Source organism: Zootoca vivipara, chromosome Z (genome assembly GCF_963506605.1).
Source record: "Zootoca vivipara chromosome Z, rZooViv1.1, whole genome shotgun sequence".
Taxonomy (NCBI): domain Eukaryota; kingdom Metazoa; phylum Chordata; class Lepidosauria; order Squamata; family Lacertidae; genus Zootoca; species Zootoca vivipara.
Genome location: NC_083294.1, coordinates 1,821,930 through 1,842,165, shown reverse-complemented (window position 1 = coordinate 1,842,165; position 20,236 = coordinate 1,821,930). Strand labels below are relative to the sequence as shown.

Below are 20,236 nucleotides of genomic sequence, written 5' to 3'. Positions count from 1 at the left end.
ATTTTGTTGAATATCCATGAGTTCTAGTGTTATGAGAGTGGGAGAAAATCATTTCTCTATGCACTTTCTCCATGCTATACATAATGAACTTCTACCATGTCACCTCTTACTTGCTGTCTCTCTAAACTCAAAATCTGACAATGCTTCAACCTTTCTCTCCATCTCCTTTATCGTTTTGGTTGCCATTTTCTGAACCTTCTCCAATTCTACAATCTCCTTTTTGAAGTGAGGCGACCAGAACTGCACACAGTAACAACTCTAGGTGTTGCTGTGCTTTTATCATCTTTTTTGACTGGCCACGTTGACTAGGGCTGATGGGAAACCTGCTTCAGACAGAGGAAGAAACATCCTTAATTCTTGCTGGTTGAGATAGAAGGAACTGTGCCAGAAAAAGCCCCAGGAAATTGGAAAATCTTTCTCAGCTTTTTTTTGTTGGAAAAATAGAAAAGCAATAACCATCTTAGTGACACAAAACAAACTACTCCAATCTGTGAAATGCTCTCAGTTTATTCAAAACTTCGACTAATTGATAAAAAAAATTCAAACAAAACAGAAGGAAAGGAAAACTGTCATAGCCATGTTCACCAGAACTCATGCGGGGGAAACATCACACCTAGCGCATGCATGGGGTCAAGCAATGCTGGGGAAGAGCAGGCACACCACGGGACACCACGCCCACAAGGGATCATGCGTCAGGATGCAAAGGGGCAAGGTGGGGAGGCAGTAGCACAACGAAGCACCCAGAAATGCCATGATTCCGAACAGGAGAGCAGGTGAAACCTAAAAAAGGGGGCTGGCTTGGAAATCGGTTCTCAAATATTTGCCATGTGCACATTTCCCTCTCCTGGACTTTCACCATCATGTCCTTTATTCCAGACAGTTACTCCCTAACTTTGGAACTTGCTTCCATGCTATGGAACTCACAGTGGACAACCTCAGACCACATCTCCAATCAAGTCTCTGCTTCTTCCTCTCACCTCCCTCTGCCCTCGCTTCTTCCTCTACTGTTCTGACGGCTGCCTTGCGCAGGTCCTAGCTGCCATGTTTCTTACATATGGGTTGGTGCAAACTGCTGAAATGGTTATCCTAGGCCTGGCCTAGAGCTAGCAATTACTACTGTGCTTTGTAAGTGGAAGGTTGGTGACTACGTTCTCTGGCAGAGCCCCTGCACCTTTAAACAGAAGCGTGGCTCAACAAAGAAAATAAACAGGTGAAAAGCACTATAGCTCATTGGTAGAACATTCGTTCGGCCTGCTGACAGCTCCAGTTTCAACCCCTGATGTCTTCAGGTAGGCCTGGCAGGGCCAGACTAGGGATGCGTGAATCTGCTAATTTCAGTTTCACATTTTCCCAATTCTCCACATTTTCACATTATCATTGTCCACCCAGGGACAGTTGTGGCCAGGATTCCTGCAATTCAGGGGGTTGGACTAGATGACCCCTACGGTCCCTTCCAACTCTATCCCAACTATGATTTCATGATACAAATTACCGGTAGTTTTTATATATAAAATAAAGTCTGTGTGAGAATTCATAAGCGTTATAGTGCAAATGTCTCCTAATATGTACATTTGTGTATGCATTATTGTACACCACTTTAGCTAGGGGCTCATCTTTCCTCCAGCTTTCCAGGGACAGTCCATGTTTTAAAGCTTCATGTCTGGAAGCTTTGCTGCCCTGGAGCTTTCTACATGAAAACCTGCTCTTTACTGCCAAACTGGAGCAATCCATGGAAAACCCAAATGGCTGTTTGTTGCGCTTCAGCTTTAAAGAGCACTCAGGCACAGTGTTTTGAAGCACAGACCTGCGCCTGGAAAGAGTGGGGCAAAAGTAAGCGTGGATCACACCTATTATATTGATTTTTTTTGCATGTTTATTTCCCTTACTATATGCACTTTTTGCATCTTACTTGGTGGAGAACTTCATTGCAGAATTCAAATAAGTGCAAAGGATGGCTGCATTTCAGCTCACACCTTGCTCTGTAAAGTGTGAATTGGGTAATTTTGCCCATCAATGCAAATTGTGTCAAACTCCTGCCCCATGCCTTTGCTTGGCTAAGACGTTTTGCTGCCTGAAGGGTGGAGCAAGATCACCCACATCCCGTGGTACAGAAGCTGCCCAGGCAGCTGAATCTCACTTAAACACAGGCTCTGGGCCACCAATTATCCACCATTCCTGGGGGCAAAAGGCCAGCTCGGAGTGGGGGTTTGCAGTCCAGGCCACGTGGCAGGCACAGTTCTGCCCTTGAACATCCTGGTCCCCTCACTTTGCCTGACGGCAGGGCTAGTGGCCCCTTGCTTGAAAAGATTCCTGCCTTAAACCTGAATTTCCCATCTTTCTATCTCCCTGCCGGAAAAGTGGCAGCTGCTTGATTTCTCAGGCTCATTCTCTCAAGAAAAGGCAGAGGAGCAGAGCCATTAAAAGGGGGGTGGGGGGCCATCCTTTGGAAGTGATGTAGCAGCAGCAGTGCGCTCAGGCTGTGAAGAGTCTTGTCATGTGTGAAATGAAATGTCAGAGCCAGGCCCAACTGAAGGAAACACTTTCCAACCTCTTCCTCCAGCTTTTCGTTCTTTTTTCAGCACCATCTAAGTTTTCCCATCTTTTCTTGTGGCTCAGTTATATGCACCCACACATCCATCCACACCCACAGAGGCCGCTCAGAAAAAAAACAGATGGATCTGTTTCCCGTGCAGTTTGCAATGATTAGTAAGGATCTTTCGCTGATGGGCGGGGATGGGGATTTATAACACAGGTCTGCCTTTCCTTGTGGCTTATATCCAGTCACTTTGGGGGTGAGATGGAATATTCTGAACAGAAATTCACTCACGGAACCAGGAAGGTCCAGTGAGCACACACACACACACACACACACACACACACACACACACAAGCAAACACAATTCATCTAACATTTAGGCCTCAAGACACCTAGGTTAGCCTTTCTCTTAGAACTCCATTGGAATTCCCTGAGCACAGGCTTGTGTTAGACTAATAGCCAGCATCACAAAGGCACGTCTTGCATTCATAGCTGATTCAGAGGGAAGAATTCCACCTACCGAAGCAGAAACACCAACTCTTCTAGCAGTTCCCCCTTCCCACCCAATCCAGGTCTAGGAACAGGACCTTCTGGGTTCTGGGATTTGAGTTTTCAAGATACACCTGCTAAGCATATGGGGCTGTCTGTAATGTGACACTGAGGGCAAGAGCGGTGGATCAGGCTCCTCTACCAGCAATTAAGAGGAAAGAGCCCAAAGTGGAGCATTGCCTTATTCAGTGGGAGAAAACAAGACACAAAGACAGGGGAAGCTGCAGGGCAAGAATTCAGCGCTGAAGGAAAGTGGGGTATAAAATGTCTCTTGAAAAGAGGTGCAGGAACTAAGAAAATGTTGCCTGATTGTCTAGGAACCCTCTTCTCCCAAGCTGTCACTTCAGAGAAGAGATTTTCCTCAGGAGCACAGCACAGAAGGAAAGGGTTAAATCCTCCCTTTCCCACCCACTTGATGCAACCCCAGTAATTTTCAGCCCCCAAGTGGATGCTATTTGAATTTTTAAAAAACCATGCGTGTTAAAGATTCATTTAACGTCACCTCTTATGTAGCCCTGACATTTTCGCAATTGACTCTTATGGTGCAAGCCACACGTCCAGTCAGAAGTAAGTCCCACTGAATTCAATGGGACTTACCCCCAGGATAACGGGGTATAGGATCGCAGCTTTAAATTGCTTTTGCATTTCTCATTTTGGACTGCTGTGTGCAGGGACTTTTCCCTCCCTACTTCTCCCTCTCTCAAACCTGGGAATATCTCTGCGAGTTGCCAGATCCAGTCCTGGAATACAGGAGAGAAACGGAATGGTTTTTAGTACAGCACTTGCAACTTTACCTTTAATAGATTATCTGAGCAGGGAGAGCGAATTGTTGGGACTCTAATCCAGCTGTAATCAATGAATGTATCAACTAATGGGCAAGCTGGCCTCTTTAAAGAGGTGTGTGGTGCCCCCAGGAAAACAGCACTGATTTGGCAGATGTGAGATGGCATTGTCTGGAAGAGATCTGGAATATCAATCCCAATTTATTTATTTATTTGTTTGTTTGTTTTAAAAAAAATATCCACAATCTCTTTCTTTGCTTCCTTGTTCTCAAAAGTTTGGCTTTCTAGATGAGGAAAAGCAAATAAAACAGGTTTTCAACATGCAAATGAGGGACAGTTTGAAATTGGGGCCGGGGTGTGTGTGTGTTGCAACAAGATTTTATTCTGAAACAGAGTATAACACGAAAGGGCTTGCTAATAAGCAATCACCCTTTTTTATCCAGCTGAATTCCTCTCTTAAGAAATGCATAGCAGTTGGCTCTGAGTGACAGCAGACACAATATTACATTGTAAGCGGATCATTTATTAATTTGGGCCCCTCTTCCCCCTAAAGAGCATGAGAACAACACTACCATCACCAAACACCACTTTAAAGTCTGAAAGAGCAAGATGGTTAATTCGCTTAATTATACCATCTGGAATTACGTAACAAGGCAAAAGGGGGTTCATCTAGTCCAGCATCCTGTTCTCAAAGTGGCCAACCAGGTGCCTGAATGGGAGACCTGCAAGTAGGACCCAATCCCAAGAGCCCTCTCTCCTCCCATGGTTCCCTGCAACCATTGAGGCAAAGCATAGCCACCGCGGTTAGTAGCCATTTGTAAATGAATGCATTACTGGGCACTTAGGAAGCAGGTAGATGGCTGTGTCATGGTAGATGTTATGGGATGACCGGGCCAGTTTGCAATCACAAACACAGCTTGGGGTTACCTATTATTGGCTGTGCAAATGGCTTATTCACAGTTCCTTCACTCATATAACCAAGAATGAGGTTGAATCAGGTCTTCACTGAGAGGCTGCTATCCCTTTTACTGGAAACAGTAGGGCAGGCATCCCCAAACTTTGGCCCTCCAGATGTTTTGGACTACAATTCCCATCATCCCTGACCACTGGTCCTGTTAGCTAGGGATCATGGGAGTTGTAGGCCAAAACATCTGGAGGGCCATAGTTTGGGGATGCCTGCAGTAGGGTATAAACCTGGCATGCTCATTGCTCCAGACTAGGGGTAGCAAACAAGGTGCTCCCCAGAGGCAGTTGGACACAAGCTCCCATCAACTCCAGACAGTACAGCCAACGGTCAGAGATAGTGGGAGCTGTAGTCCAGCAACATCTGGAAGGCACTAGGTTGTCTAACTTTGTTCCAGATATAAAGCAATGAGATTGTACCCTTCTGTGACCCAGTGCGCATGCCAGACTTTGTACAAAGACAATTGGCATGGATTTGCCACAACTTGCAAATCCTCGTTATCAATATTACTTTAATTCTGTTCTGTGATTTTCAGTGACATGATTTATTTATTCTTATGTAAACTGCTCTGAGACCGCTTGTTGATGAAAAGCTTCACACCAACCCACTAAATAATAATAAAAAGCAAACAACTGTTTTAAAGAATTCAATGCCTATTTGCCTGCTGACAAACCAGGAGCCAAACTCTGGCACATGTCCCTAATTTTCCTCATTTTGCTGGCATGGATTGCTGCACTCAGCGTACGAAGAAATGAGCCCCTGTGTCTCTGTCCCTGGACGGATGGGTATGCCTGGGCGCAAAGGGGCATTGTGCCAAGGTTCCCTCTCTTTGGTGGTGTCCGGTTTCTTTACCTTTTCGCTACACTTTCTGATGGTGGACGTGAGCTCACTGACTACCATGTCCACACACTTCAGACATGGCTCATTCAGTTTCTGCACCTGCTTTTTCACTATGGCTTCAAAAGCGAGGTCAGGCGTGAAGAGACCCGTTCTGCGTGGCGAAAGGAGCAGGGAAGGAGAGAAGCAGCAAGAAGAAGAAAGGAGTGCGAAGCAGACAGAGGAGGAAAGAAAGAGATCAGACAGAGGGGAGGGAGGGGAAGAAAGGAAGAAAGAGAAAGAAAGGGAGAAGAGAAAAACACAAGGCAAAAATGAGATTTTGGTTCACTCCACAGGCCAGGGGTAGCCAATGTGGTGCCATCCAGATGTTGCTGGACTCCCAGCTCCCACCACCCCTGACCATTGGTCAAGCTGGCTGGAGCTGATGGGTGTTGAAGTCCAGTAGCATCTGGAAGGAACCATGTTGTTTATCTCTGCCTTAGGCAAATGTAACCCAAGTGAGCGTCATTAAAGGACCAAAGTGCTGCCAAGCATCAGGTGGATTCTACAGGAGGAAGAAAAGATGGAATGGAAAACTGCAAGCCAGGGTGTGGCCAGTGAAATGGACAGATGGGTAAATGCAGAGATCCCTTCCTCCCCAACCCTGCCACTCTCTCTGACTCCTGAAAAAATGAAGCCTTCATCTCCCTACTGTGAGTCTCACTGGGGCCTCAGGTCATGTCTCATCCACCCTCAAGGTTGCTTTCTATGTGGACACCTAATAAAGCACACACATGCAGCTTAAGGTCCTTGAAGAAGTAACCCTGAAAACGCTAACACACGTGTCAGAGGGAAGACCTACAACAGCAGTGGAGAACCTGCAGCCTGCCAGATGTTGCTGGACTACAACTTGCATAATCCTTGACCATTGGCCATGCCAGCTGAGGTGGATAAGAATCAAGAGTCAATACATGGGGCATCACAGACTCCCTGTCCCTGATCTACAGGCTCTCTAATGTAGCTTTACTATGTGTGACTTTTCTCTTGAAGATGAACATGAGTTAAAATTTACCACTGTACAGTATGTTGCCACATAACACGTGTATGCTCTCTGCTAGACTTTTCAAAACTCAGAATTATGTATAGTATTCTGTAACCTGCATAATAAAGCTTCTGTACTATAAAGCTGGATTCTGCAGCTTGCGTAAATCAGGTGCCAACTGTTTTCCCCGCCCTGTGTGCTTTCAAAAGGGAAGAGCTGCCAAACAGCTACAGGGGTGTTTCTTACCTTTTGAGTCTGAGTATGAAAATATTGGTGTGAGGACAGGGCATGTTGGGAGGTGCTAATGCCACCAGCTTTGGCCTCACTTTGGAATATACTGTTAATTTTCTTATTGCATGCTTACTTTTGATGCATTTCAAATGAATTGTTGTTTATCTCAGTTATTATACTACTGTATTTTTACTGTTTATTTTCCTGTAAATTGCTCCTGTGGAAAATGTGGCATTGAAAAAGACTGATGATGACTCTAATTAAGCAACTGTGCATATATATTCGGTTATTTGGCACCATTCATACTGTTGTGAGGGTTGTTGTTATTTGAGTAGGGAGGTCACTCTGTGTGATGCCCGAGTTTAACCCCTGGGGTCCTGGATCCAGCAAGGGTTAAAATCTAATGGAGGATTCAGTGGTTAAAGGAGACAGGTCAGCTTTTAGGTGAGTCAGTGGGCCTAAGCATGGTATAACAAAGGGAAGTGGTGTTGTGCCAAATGGGTGGGCCCTGGGCTGACTGCTAGTGAGAAGGGCAATAGCATAGCTGTCAAGTTCTCCCTTTTTTTTAAGGGAAATTCCCTTATGCTAAATAGGCTTCCTCACGAGAAAAGGGAAAACTTGACAGCTATGGGCAATAGTCAGTGTTGTATGTGAGAGCTGGGCTAGAAGGAGGCGGCTGGCAGAAGCCAGCGCATCAGAGCTGTACCTGATTCCTGCTGGAATCCAAGGCTATGGTGGTGGGAGAAGCAAGACCCTTTTGGGGTGCTCATGCTGTGAGCACCTCCATTGTAGGCTCAGGTTGTATGTATGTGTAGATAAACCATCTCTCCTAAAGACACCACAATCGCCGCCGTCCATCATTCCAAGGAAACCGAACCCCTGGAATCTCACAACACTTGGAGCTTGGGGCGGCATGAAACAATATATTTTTCTAGAAACAGCAAGGGCCAGAGGAGTGATAACACTTGAACACTGGCCATATTCCTAATCCCTCTTCCCTTCCTCGGCGTCTGACATTGCACCAAGCTGATGATCTGTACCTTGGGGTTGCCTTGGGCTAGATAAAGTGGCTAGCAAATTTAATAAATTATCCATAAAAAGATGCTGGCACTGCACACCACTGAGTACCCCCAAGGGGAAAAGCACTACTAACACCTTTCCAAAAAGATTTGCCACATGCATATTTTTCTACCAAGGAGTGAGCCCAACTTCCTATCAGTTGCAATATTTTTGGCAACTAAATTTACCAGGGAATCAGATGCACAATTTTATAGGTTTAAAGCACGACTTGCCAGTTTAGCATTTGCTTGATGCCTTTTAAAACACACACACACACATTTTTTTAATAGTGGGGGGGGAATCTAATGGAAAAGGAAGTTAAGGTGCCTTTAAACACACGCTCTCTGTGTCTCTCTCTCTTCCCTTGCATCTTGAATTCCTGGCTGCATCTGCAGAACCTACCAGTGGCCAATTATGCACAGCCCCCCCCCCCAAACCACTCCAATATACATTTGCATGTGCTACTTTCTATTTATAGATAACATGTGTAGAGGCAGGTGACCAAGATGATAAAAGGTTTGGAAACTCAACCTTATGAGGAACAGTTTAGGGAGCTTAGATGAGAGGTGATATGATAAAGGTAAAGGTAAAGGGACCCCTGACCATTAGGTCCAGTCATGACCGACTCTGGGGTTGCGCGCTCATCTCGCATTATTGGCCGAGGGAGCCGGCGTATAGCTTCCAGGTCATGTGGCCAGGATGACAAAGCCGCTTCTGGCAAACCAGAGCAGCACATGGAAACGCCGTTTACCTTCCCGCTATAGCGGTTCCTATTTATCTACTTGCATTTTGATGTGCTTTCGAACTGCTAGGTTGGCAGGAGCTGGGACCAAGCAACGGGAGCTCACCCCATCACAGGGATTCGAACCACCAACCTTCTGATCAGCAAGCCCTAGGCTCAGTGGTTTAGCCCACAGCGCCACCTGGGTCTCTGAGGTGATATGATAGCCATCTTCAAATATCTTAAGGGCTTCCACACGAAAGATGAAGCAAGCTTGTTTTCTCCCGGTCCATAGGGTAGGACCTGAACCAATGAATTTAAACAACAAGAAATGAGATTCCGACTAAACCAAAGAATGGTCTATCTTAGAAGGTGGTGGACTCTCCTTAACTGGAGGCTTTTAAGCAGAGGTTGGCTGGTCACCTGCCAGGAAACCTTTAGTTGTGATTCCTGCATTGCCAGGAATCGGACTAGATAACCATTAGGGTCCCTTCCAATGCTACAAATCTATGATTCTATAATCCTAAATTGGTCAGCTGCCTGCCCTGCACAGAAGTGCACTGCCCCTGAAGGAGGCAGGTACCCAGTTGAAGAGTATATCTGGGACCAACATTGTCCTAGAGGCCTGCATAACCTGAGTGGCTAGAAGTGCCTTTTCCCAGCTGCAGGGCATCCTGGAAAAGGGCATGGCTGGCTGGCTCCCTGAACAACAGCACTTTATGCTGCACCATTTTGGTACAGTTTCCACTTGTATGGGGTTATGCTGGGCTAAACAACACTTTCCCCCTCCCCCTCTCATTCTCTCTCTCTCTCTCTCTCTTTCATACACTCACACACACACAGAGCGCCAAGGGCATCAGTCACATGTGAATTCAAACCGCAAGTGTTGGTTCTGTAGGAACCAGTGATAACAATCTCTATCTGCCTGCATTCTTTCCAACTTTTCCATTCTTACCTGCTTCCTAATTGCTTGGAACAATTGTGGGGAACCTTTGGCCCTCCAGATATTATTTGACTCCCACCCGCCCAATCAAGTATGGCCAATGGCTAGGGATGATGGCAATTGTATTTCAGCAACACTTGGAGGTCCAAAGGTTCCTCACACCTCTGGATACCCAGTCCTCACTAGAAGGAAGGAAACTGTTCTTCATGTCAGTTTTAGAAAGGGTTTCACTACAGATACAGATTTGCTCTTGTTGGGGGAGGGCAAGAGAAATAAGATAAAGAGGAAAGAATGTGAATAGCACAAACAAACAGAAAGGGAGATTTGTAGGAAAGCAGGGAGTGGTGATTAACCAATGGGAAAATTAACAGAGGAGGTACAAGTGGAGTGGGCAGGGACACAAAAAATTGGCCCTTCCAATCCAGTTATTCTGACGACACTGCATACTTGGCAGCCTACCGGCTTGCGTTTAATCAGACACTAATGGCAAGATTTCTGGGTGCTCCCCACAGCCACTGACCCCCATCACCCACATAAAGAGAGCAGGGGGAAAAAACAAAAAAACAAAAGTCCTCCCAGCATTCTAGAACTTGAAGGAACCTATGACAGATGCGCTCACTTTTGTTTGCTCCCAATCTGAGCCCAAGAATGATGACAACCGGTCATTGTGGCCTCTTGCCAAAGCAACCAGGCATCTCCTCTTTTGCCTGGACTCAAGTCTTTGCCACAAATAACATTCTAGAATACTCCATATTTCACCCTGCCCAGTTACCTGTTCCCAAATGGCCACCAGTTCGTCCAACATGCCAAAGGTTCCAAGCGCTCACAACTCTAGAGAGTCAAAGGCCTTTTTAAAAAATTAAATAAATAAATTCCAGTACCTGGGTGTCTGCCTGAAAGGAGCAGACCATGACTAAGAGAAGGAACACCTGTCTCTCTTGTATTTCTCTGCACCTGCAGTCATTTGGAATAAAATGGGGTGAGGTTATGGTACCTCTCCCACGACACCCAATCATAGCCTAAGTGAATGAAAGGTGGGAACTCCAAGGCAACTCATATTCCAAGAGACTGAGGAGAGAGTGGTGGGCAATCCAAAGAGGAGAGATGTTTTTAGTTTAGTTCTCTTCAGCCAGTTGCTGCTCTTCCAGGACAGGACACAAAACCAAGCCAATCAGAAAATGTACCAAGCTGCAGAGGTTTTAGAACGGACCCATGTGGCTATGGAGCCCTCAGAAATGGAAATCCCGAGATATAAAGATACATTTATTAATGGTGGAGACAGACTGCTAGCAGTGCTTTGATAGTATTGTCACTGGTCTTCAAAAATGCCATATGTTTTTCTTTCTTGAAATGGGCTCTGCTGCTGGTGGTGCTGAGGGGAAAGTGTTCTGCAGGCACTGCGTGTTCCAGCCACTGGTGTGCATGCCTCTAAGAGATATTGTGAAGTCAAGGCAAAGAGCCAGCTGTAATCTTTCTGGGAATGCTAAATCTGTTTTCACCCTAAGCATTGTTTCCTATCTATACCCCATTCTGAAGACCTGAAACCTCCAAAGGAGGCTCTAATGGAGAAATCAGAAGCAAATGGAGAAATAAGGTAGGATTCTGGTGAAGCTGTGGAGGGTGGGGACAAGACTACAGCCTGTTGTTATGGGTTTCTTTTTTTCTTAAGTATAAAATTTTCCTCCTGTCCGAGGGCCAGCGGAATGCATTTGTTCCTCACGGTGCAATAAGTTGTAGTGGCACCCAGGATTTCAGAGCTCATGAAGAAATGGCTGCGGGAGGAAAGCTGGCCACAACCCTTAAGCTTCCCCATCTCTTTCTGATTGGCTAGGGAACTCCAGCCTGGATTCGCTCAGTTCTAGTCATGCTGTTAAGGAGGGTAGTTAGAAAATACAACAAAACATCACTGCCAGGCAAGGGTTGTCACCCAGATCACAAATGCTGTGCTTCAGCCAGAGGGGATGTGGGCAAGAGCATGTTGGGACTCCATGCTCCCTTTCGGGGTTACCTTCTTGGTGCACTGTCTAACGGTATTGATTAACTCCGAAATCACCATATCCACGCATTTCAGGCAAGGCTCTTTAATCTTCTTCACCTGCTTTTTCACAATGGTCTCAAAGGCCATGTCGGGCGTGAAGAGACCGGTTCTAAACACCCCGGTGGGGAGGGGACAAGACAAAGTGGGAGGAAGACAGGGCAAGAGGAGTGACACAGCATTACAGACCAACTTCAGAGCAGTCGCTCATATCACAGAGAAGCAGCTTAGGGTGTGCTGGGTAAGACTTGAGAAATCAGGAAGGAAGAGAAGAGCTCTCTGAGGGCTACACAACCCACTTCCCCACATGGACAAGGCCAGGGGCGAAGGAAACTGTGGCTCTCCCAGCTACCATCACCTCCAGCGGATGTAGTCAGGGATGTAGGGAGCTAAGGTGATGGGCCAACCTCTGGCTTAGATCGAGAGGAGATGACCTTCCTGTCCCAGCAGGCTTTGGGGCTCCCAAGCTGACCCTCCTTCTGCCCTGCTGCCCTGCTGTTCTTTGAGCATTGCTTACAGGAGGAGTGGGGAACCTTTGGCCCTCCAAATCAGGGGTGAGGAACCTTTGGCTCACACTCTCATACAGGCAACCTTACCAGGGCTGCATGCTGTGGTGGATGGGGCCAGAGGCAGAACAATAGAAATGACTTATACCTTTGTGCAGTACTTTACATCCCAGCCATGCAAAAGTCAGGGGTTTCTACACAAACACACACACTACCAATCCATCCACCATCTAAAAAAGTGAGGGGCATTCTCTCAGTTCAACAGCACATTCAAACCAATCAGAAGCCCTTGAGGAGGGCCCAGAGCAGGGCCTGGCAGGGGCTAGATTAAGAGGCTTGGGGGGATGCATTTGGCTCCCTTGCCAGCACAAAACCTTGTTGGACTACAATTCCCACCAAGCTTGACCAGCTTGGCCAAGGATGATGGGAGTTGTAGTCCTACAAGACATACAGGGCCACTGGTCCCCCACTTTTTCATTGGGGTTTTAGATAGCTGCTGTTTTTTAATTTGTTCCCTTTGTAGCTTGGCATGTGCTACTTTATGGGGTTCTATTGCTGTGCTGGCAGGGGATGATGGGACTTGTAGTACTAAATTTTCCCAGGGCACCAGGTTGCCCTTGTCATTGCAAGGAAGGAGGAAGAGAAGAGACTCAAGTTCTGCCGCCACCACCACACCTAGCTATTCCCTTGGATTGTATATCTTTCCTAACGACACACCTGCAGTGAGGGCAGAGGGAGCAGAGCATCAGATGAGAACAGAGCCTAGAAAACTTTGAGGCTGATTACCACTGCATACAGAAGCAGCAACCAATGTGGATCCAGACTCAACCTTTATGATGTGGGCCTTAGGCAGGATGCACACCCCATCATGAGTTGCCCGTCATGGAAAACCTAGAGAACTCGTGGGAAGTAAGAGGAGCAAAGTGCACCTCGGGGCTGCTCTCTCACAGCTGGCATGCTAAGAACCTCCTCCCCTTCTTAATCAGGCCAAACTACAGCCAGCCCCTGGGCTTGGTGCAACATCAAAGCCAGACGCCTGAACCTGGTGCCACCCAGATGTTTTGGTCTACAGCCCTCATAATACCAACCACTGACTGAAGAAACATCTGGAAGGCATCAGGTGGGGGAGGCGGTCTAAATGGGTCCTGCAAGCATGACACCAGTGCAGGTTGCAGACAGAAGTGGCCTTGCCACCAGAATGGAAAACTGAGCCATTGTAGATATTCGAGAGAGAAAAGCAACATGAAACAATAGCCAGGGTGGGATTACTTCCTGGGGTACTTATTCTTGCAGGTGACATCACTTCCCCTTCCACAGTGAATGGAAAGGCAGCTTTATTTTACATGCTCCTGCCTCAGGGAAACAGGAAGCAAGCCAATAGGGATCAATAGTGGAACCTACCCACGGGTTTCAAAGCCTCGGCAGGCACTTCTGCCCGTCTGCCAACCTACCATACCTCTGACGTCTTCAGGACTCAGCCCTGGAAGTTCTAGAAATACTGTCAAAGAAACGGCGCGGAGGCAGCTTGCCTCCACTGCACTGATACATGCCTGATTCCATGGATGTTCTTGATGGCGTAGCTGATCTCTCTTCGCAGCTCCTTCTCATCAAATTCCATCTGCATGGGGAGAAAAAGCCATCAGCACCAGCCATTGCTACAAGTCTGGACCACCTCAATGTGCTCTATGAGGGGCTTCCCTTGTACTTGATCAGGAAGCTGCTATTACTGCAGAATGACAGGCGAGGATCTGGGAGGCCAGGGTTCAAATCCCTACTCGGTCATGAAGCTCACTGAGTGACCATGGGCCAGTCACTCACTCTCAGCCTAAACCTACCTCACAGGGTTGTTGTGAGGATAAAATGGGGAAGAGGGGAACTATGTACGGCAGCCTGAGCTCCTCAGGGCAGGATATAAATGCAATAAATTAAGAAGGTGGGATATACATGCTTTGATGGTGTTTCCTGCTTGGCAGGGGGTTGGACTGGATGGCCCTTGTGGTCTCTTCCAACTCTATGATTCTATGCAATAAATTAAGTAAATAATAAATAAGCTCAAGGGCAAATGGCCTCTTGTTATTCACTTCAGCTCTACAACAGTTCTCTCAAAAGGGTTGTCCCTCAAGAAACTGAAACTTACACCCCCGTTCTTAAGGGTTTTCAGGGCCTCACAGGAAGAAGGCAGGGAGCTGGGACCCAAACCAATGGATTCAAATGACAAGGGAGGAGATTCTGTGGAAACTTTATGGTGGCAAGAGCCGTTTGACAGTGAAACAGGCTCCCTCAGAAAACGGTGGACTCTTCGCGGGAGGTTTGTAAACAGATAGCTGTCTGTCAGGGATGCTTTAGCCGCAGTTCCTGCATTGAGGGGATTGGACTTGAAGACCCTCAGGGTCACTTCTAACTGTACAGTTCTATGATTAACAAAAAGAAGGAAAATGGAAGGAAATGAAAATGAAGAAAGCAGCATGTTACCCTGAAGGAGACCGATAGAGAAGAAGAAGAAAGAGCACAGCGAGCAAAAAAGGAAATGCCAACGCCAGCCTATGCCAGCCGCCTCAGACTTCGTTCCAGCCAGCACAGCTGTTCAACCACCCAGCAGGGCTGACTGGGGCCGATGGAAGTTGTAGGCCAAAATATCTGCAGGGAATTGGATTGCAGAAGGCTGGCCTAGGCAAATGCTAATGTGGGATCCGTTTTACCTTCACCAACTCAAAGGGGAATCTCTCGTGGAATATGCGGTTGATCCTGGCACCTCCAGAGAGCTCATAGGTATCAATCTGATCGCCAGAGCCTTCAATGCGCTTCTCAAAGTCCACAGCAAACTGCTGGACCATCCTATGCAGGGAATTAAAGGAGGAAGGAAGAGACTTCATAAACGTAGAACACCCATCCAATTAAAGTTCACTGAAGCCATCACACGTTTTACCGTCAGTTTGTGAGCTGGCTGTGATTGTCCCTTTCTATTGCACACTCCAAAAAGAAAAAAAAGGTCTAAATCATTTGCTACAACATACATGGCACAAGCTTAAGAATGGATAGAGAGCCTAGCAGATAGCACTGGCAAGGGCTCAGAAGCCAGTGTGGGGTTGTAATTATAGAGTGCTGGAACAGGACATGGGAGACTGGAGTTCGAATCCCCATTCAGCCAGGAAGCTCACTAGGTGACCGTGGGCCAGTCACCACCTCTTAGCCTAATCTCACAGAGTTGTGAGGATTAAATAAGTAGGGAGAACTGTGTATGCCACCTTGAGCTCCCTGTAGAAACAGGTGGGATATAAATGTAATAAATAAATGTACTTATGAGGTCACAGGAACCAAATTTAGGTTGCTAGGTAATATAATAATAATAATAATAATAATAATAATAATAATAATAATAATAATAATAATAATTTATTATTTATACCCCACCCATCTGGCCGGGTTCCCCCAGCCACTCTGGGCGGCTTCCAACAAAATATTAAAATACTGTACAGAAATCCATCAAACATTAAAAGCTTCCCTAAACAGGGCTGCCTTGAGATGGTAATTGTTGTTCTCTTTGACCTCTAGTGGGAGGGCATTCCACAGGGTGGGTGCCACTACCGAAAAGGCCCTCTGCCTGGTTCCCTGTAACTTAGCATCTCGTAGCGAGGGAACTGCCAGAAGGCCCTCGGCGCTGGACCTCAGTGTGGGGGAGGAGATGCTCCTTCAGGTATACTGGACTGAGGCCGTTTAGGGCTTTAAAGTAGGATGGCGTAAGCCAGGAACTCCAATGCCTTGGCTTCAAGTGTTTGCTTGCTAGAAGCCTCTGAGCCAAGATGGCCTTAGAAGACAGCATTGATATAGTGGACATAAAGGAAACCGGGTGGGAAAGAACCAGCAGGGCACGGTTATCTCTGGTGAAAAGCTCTATGGAAAGGACAGGGGAGGACGCATCAGAGGTGGTGGCGCTTGGCACGTCAAAGAGGGCATTGAGCCCAGCATGTCAGAAATCCCCCAAGCAGCAGACTCTTCCATGGTGGTAATACAGGGCCCCAAGAGCAATCTAAGTACTCTTAATTAATAGGCCACTCACTGAAGCAGAGCTTTGGTCTTGCGGGCAGGGTCATCAGGGCGGAAATTCTTATATTCTTCCACTTCTTTCTCAATGGAGAGAAGCTGACTCTGGAGTTTGTTTCGCAGGCCTGGCAACGTGTCTCGGATATGATTGGTCAGTTGCTGCACAAGGAAAGGAGACCATTGACAAAAATGAGCTAAAGTCCCATTAGGCTGGTTGACGCATAGGCAAAAACAAGCTTTGTGCTTCAGGATGATCCTTCAGGGTTGGATATGCTTTTGTCTCCCCTCCCTGCTTCTTGGGTTTCGTTCTCATGCCTTGATAGTTTGTTCTTATGCCTTGATCAGTCAAACTCTGGGTTTGCACAAACCATAGCTTGCCAGAATTTGAAACCTACTTCAAATCATGCTTTTCCTATTCTTGGTTAGGTAAACTGTTGTTTGCACAGGTTAGGAAATAAGAGAGGGAACTAGATCACATGAGGGAGGAAGAATACATGAGCCTGATAAAGTCATAGTAGCCAAACCACTGTTTAGCCATTAAGAATGAACCAAGACTATGAAGACAAAAAATTAATTGTACTCTTAAATTAGTTTTGCCATCATTGTTTGATGGTCAGCATACAACATTGTACAAGGCAGCATATATTTTTTATGCTGCACATGTCTGTCAGCTGGCATCATCTCAGAAAAGACTTTGTCAACCTGGTGCCCTCCAGATGTTTAGTACTATTGCTTCATCCATTTAGAGGACACCAGGTTGGCTGTCGGGGGGGGGGTATTCTCCTGTGTGCAAGAGAAGACAGAATGCCTGTTTGAAGATGTTTATTGCCACCTGTAGATTTTATAAACAAATAATAATAATAATAAAAGATCTGCTGCCTTATTAATCAGGGGCACATTTTTCATCTACTAAGGGTGTTTTAATCAATTAATCTAATGGATTTATCCAGAAGAGGGTGATTTAGGATTGATAAAGGATCATCTACTTCGCCTTTTGTTTTTCCGGCTTAACATTTGCATCTCTCTAAATGGTTTCTCATAGAAGCAGAAACACAATAGCAGTTTTTAAGTCTCTGAAGGTCTGCCAAGGAGACTTGTTCTCTGTTGCTTCAGAGGGAGGGAGGAGAGTCAGTGGGTGGGAAATGCAGGGAACCAAATTTCAGCCAAACATCAAGACAACCTTCCTAGTGGTATGATCTGTTGGGCAGTGAAGCAGACGGCCGGGGGAGGAATAGTGGGTGGTGGCACTTACCTGACCTCCTGACAGCTGGGTTTCTGCTGTTGCTTTACCAGGATGGGGCGTCAATCCACCACTCCTGCTAGTATGTTTCTGCCAATCTCCCCGCTGCCTTGCCCCTCCCAGTAAGCAACAGCAACTCAGCAGTCAGAAAGTCAGCTGAACACTGCCGCCCTACCACGCCATCTGTCCATGCATGAGAGGAAGTGGGGCCTTTTTAACATGTGGGTATTTAAGCAGAACAAGGGATGCAGGTGGCGCTGTGGGTTAAACCACAGAGCCTAGGGCTTGCCGATCAGAAGGTCGGTGGTTCGAATCCCAGCGACGGGGTGAGCTCCCGTTGCTCGGTCCCAGCTCCTGCCCACCTAGCAGTTCGAAAGCACTTCAAAGTGCAAGTAGATAAATAGGTACCGCTACAGCGGGAAGGTAAACGGCGTTTCTGTGTGCTGCTCTGGTTCGCCAGAAGCGGCTTTGTCATGCTGGCCACATGACCTGGAAGCTGTACGCTGGCTCCCTCGGCCAATAAAGCGAGATGAGCGCCGCAACCCCAGAGTCGGTCACGACTGGACCTAATGGTCAGGGGTCCCCTTTACCTTTACCTATGTAAGCAGAGGCCAGCTGGTCATCAATCAATAGCTGAATTCTGGACTGTGCATCTTGCAGAGCAGGGAGCTGAGCTAGCTGCTTTCCAGCCCTCTGATCGCTGCACAATCTCAATGTGTTTTGTATTATTCTTTTGGTGGTACCCCAGGCAGAAGTCCCAGCCAAGTCAGCCCTGTGTGCATCAGGCTTTACCTGGTTCAGTACTTTCTGCAGATAGGGCGTACCCATACGATCAGCCATGTGCCTGTATGCTGGGTGGGTGAGAAAGAACTTCCTCTCTGCAGCCAACGCAGCCTGAATATCCTTCTTTCCATCAATATCTTTCTGGCTTCTGTTGACCACACCAATGTAGCCTAGGAAAGAACAGGTCAGAAAGGGCAGATATCAAAGAGGGATAGGCACAAATTACATGACAAGGAACTGGATGTAACGAGGAATTGAATTGTGTTCGGTAACAAGTTTGGGGGACCTGTGGCCCTCCAGATGTTGCTGGACTACAGCTTATAAGAACATAAAAGAGCCTGCTGGATCAGGCCAATTGCCCATCTAGTCTTTCTAAATTCTTTATGGGGGAAATAAGGAGAACTTTTGGGTTGCAAACTCATACTTGGAAAAGCCAGCCTGTCTGGCATCACAGTTATATGAGTGCTTGATTTATTTGACATGAGATTCTGCAATATATATACCTGTATATATTTGCAACTATGCAGTTACTATGTGAATCAGGGTTCTCTGCCTATGTGGCTACTAAAACAAAACACAGGTCCCACACCAGTGCAGAGCCAGATATTCCATTGCAGCTGTCCTAAATTCAACCAGATATAGCTACATTGTGCAAATCAAAACATTCCCATCTCTCTCATTAGAATCTAAGTTCCTGAGCTATGCTTTATTGTTCTTTTTCAATGCCAAGTGACATTTTTGGTTTTGCAATTGTAAAAATGGTTTTAAATACCATCTCTATGTGGGTAACATACTGTATTGTGGATTTGAATTGTGCTTTGAATTCATTCTCAAATGTTTTGTCTTACTTTATTTTTTTGTTATTGCTTTTCATTTATGTAGTTTAGTGGAGAAAACAACATTTTGAATGATATAAAACTTTATGTTTAACATGCCCAAATGCTTAAAAATACCTTCCATCGTCAATACAGCTATCATTTGGTTTGGTACCTATGTAGGTGTTAGGTGAAAATATTGTCACCCTTGGGCCACAGACACGTATTCGAAGATCCATTTTTTCAATGACTTTCAATGAGAAAAAATAAGTTTAGATCAAAATTTAAGCTACTTAGAATTTGAAAAATATTTTGTGCTGTTGCTATACGATAAAATACCGCCAGAAACATATAAAATAGAGGTAGGTAAAAATAGTCAAAAATGCATATCCATGCCTTTGGCTTAAGGGCAATGATATTGCTCCATGGCGAATTTCTCTCCAGAAAAGTGCTTCACGACTCAGAAAAGTTTGGGAACCGCTAGGCTATGTCACAAAAGTAAGACTACATAGAAGTGGAAGGGACTTGTAGAAACCTGCTGAAGATCAAAGCATATAGGTGGTTTCAGAAATGAAGAGGTGGTCTTTAAGGTATTTCAACTCCAAATAGTTGAAAGGTCACTTCTAACAATCAATTAGAAATCCAAAGTCAATTTTTGAAGTTCAGGAGTAGTGTCAGCCAATATGGTGTCCTCTAGATGTTATTCAACTACAGCTCTCATCACCCCTGACCAATGACCATGTTGACTGAGGTTAGCGGGAGTTGTAGTACGAAACAGCTGGAGGGCACTACATTGGCTCCCCCTACTCTGGAGTGTGAAAAGTTTAACCCATTTTGAATTCTCAATGTATTTTCACCCAGACCTTGAGCCTGGGAAAACATTTCCTTTCTTCTTCTTTTGAAAGAGTAAGGCCAATGTTGGCAAGACACAGATTGTCAGAATGCAAAGGAGGACTAGGAGCTGAAGTAGGCCCTAATATTAGGAGGAGGAGAATGAAAGCGAAAAGAGAGGAAAACACAAAAGTCCTTGCCTCTCCGTAGTGGAAGCAGCTTGTTCTCTAGGACATCCCGAGCATCAGTTCCTTCGTCCATCAGGTCCAGTTTGGTGATAACTCCAATGGTACGTTGGCCTGTTAGATAATAAGCAAACAATGAGAGAGTTATGGAGCAGTA

At 46.1% G+C, this 20,236-nt stretch overlaps 1 protein-coding gene across 11 annotated transcripts in view; it reads right to left on the bottom strand.

Annotated features, from left to right (window-relative positions):
- The window catches only part of DNM1 (dynamin 1), a 148,403-nt gene that overhangs the window by 71,608 nt on the left and 56,559 nt on the right, over nt 1-20,236 (bottom strand). For all 11 annotated transcript variants that reach the window (XR_009557002.1, XR_009557003.1, XR_009557001.1 and 8 more), the window contains exons 5-10: nt 20,095-20,193; nt 18,258-18,418; nt 16,242-16,384; nt 14,884-15,019; nt 13,735-13,802; nt 11,652-11,790 (exon numbers count right to left, since the gene is read on the bottom strand). Coding sequence is in view for 8 of the 11 variants with exons in the window: in XM_060270180.1 (XP_060126163.1) it covers nt 11,652-11,790; nt 13,735-13,802; nt 14,884-15,019; nt 16,242-16,384; nt 18,258-18,418; nt 20,095-20,193 (746 nt within the window). In the remaining 3 variants the exon portion in view is untranslated. The remainder of the gene's footprint in view (nt 1-11,651; nt 11,791-13,734; nt 13,803-14,883; nt 15,020-16,241; nt 16,385-18,257; nt 18,419-20,094; nt 20,194-20,236) is intronic.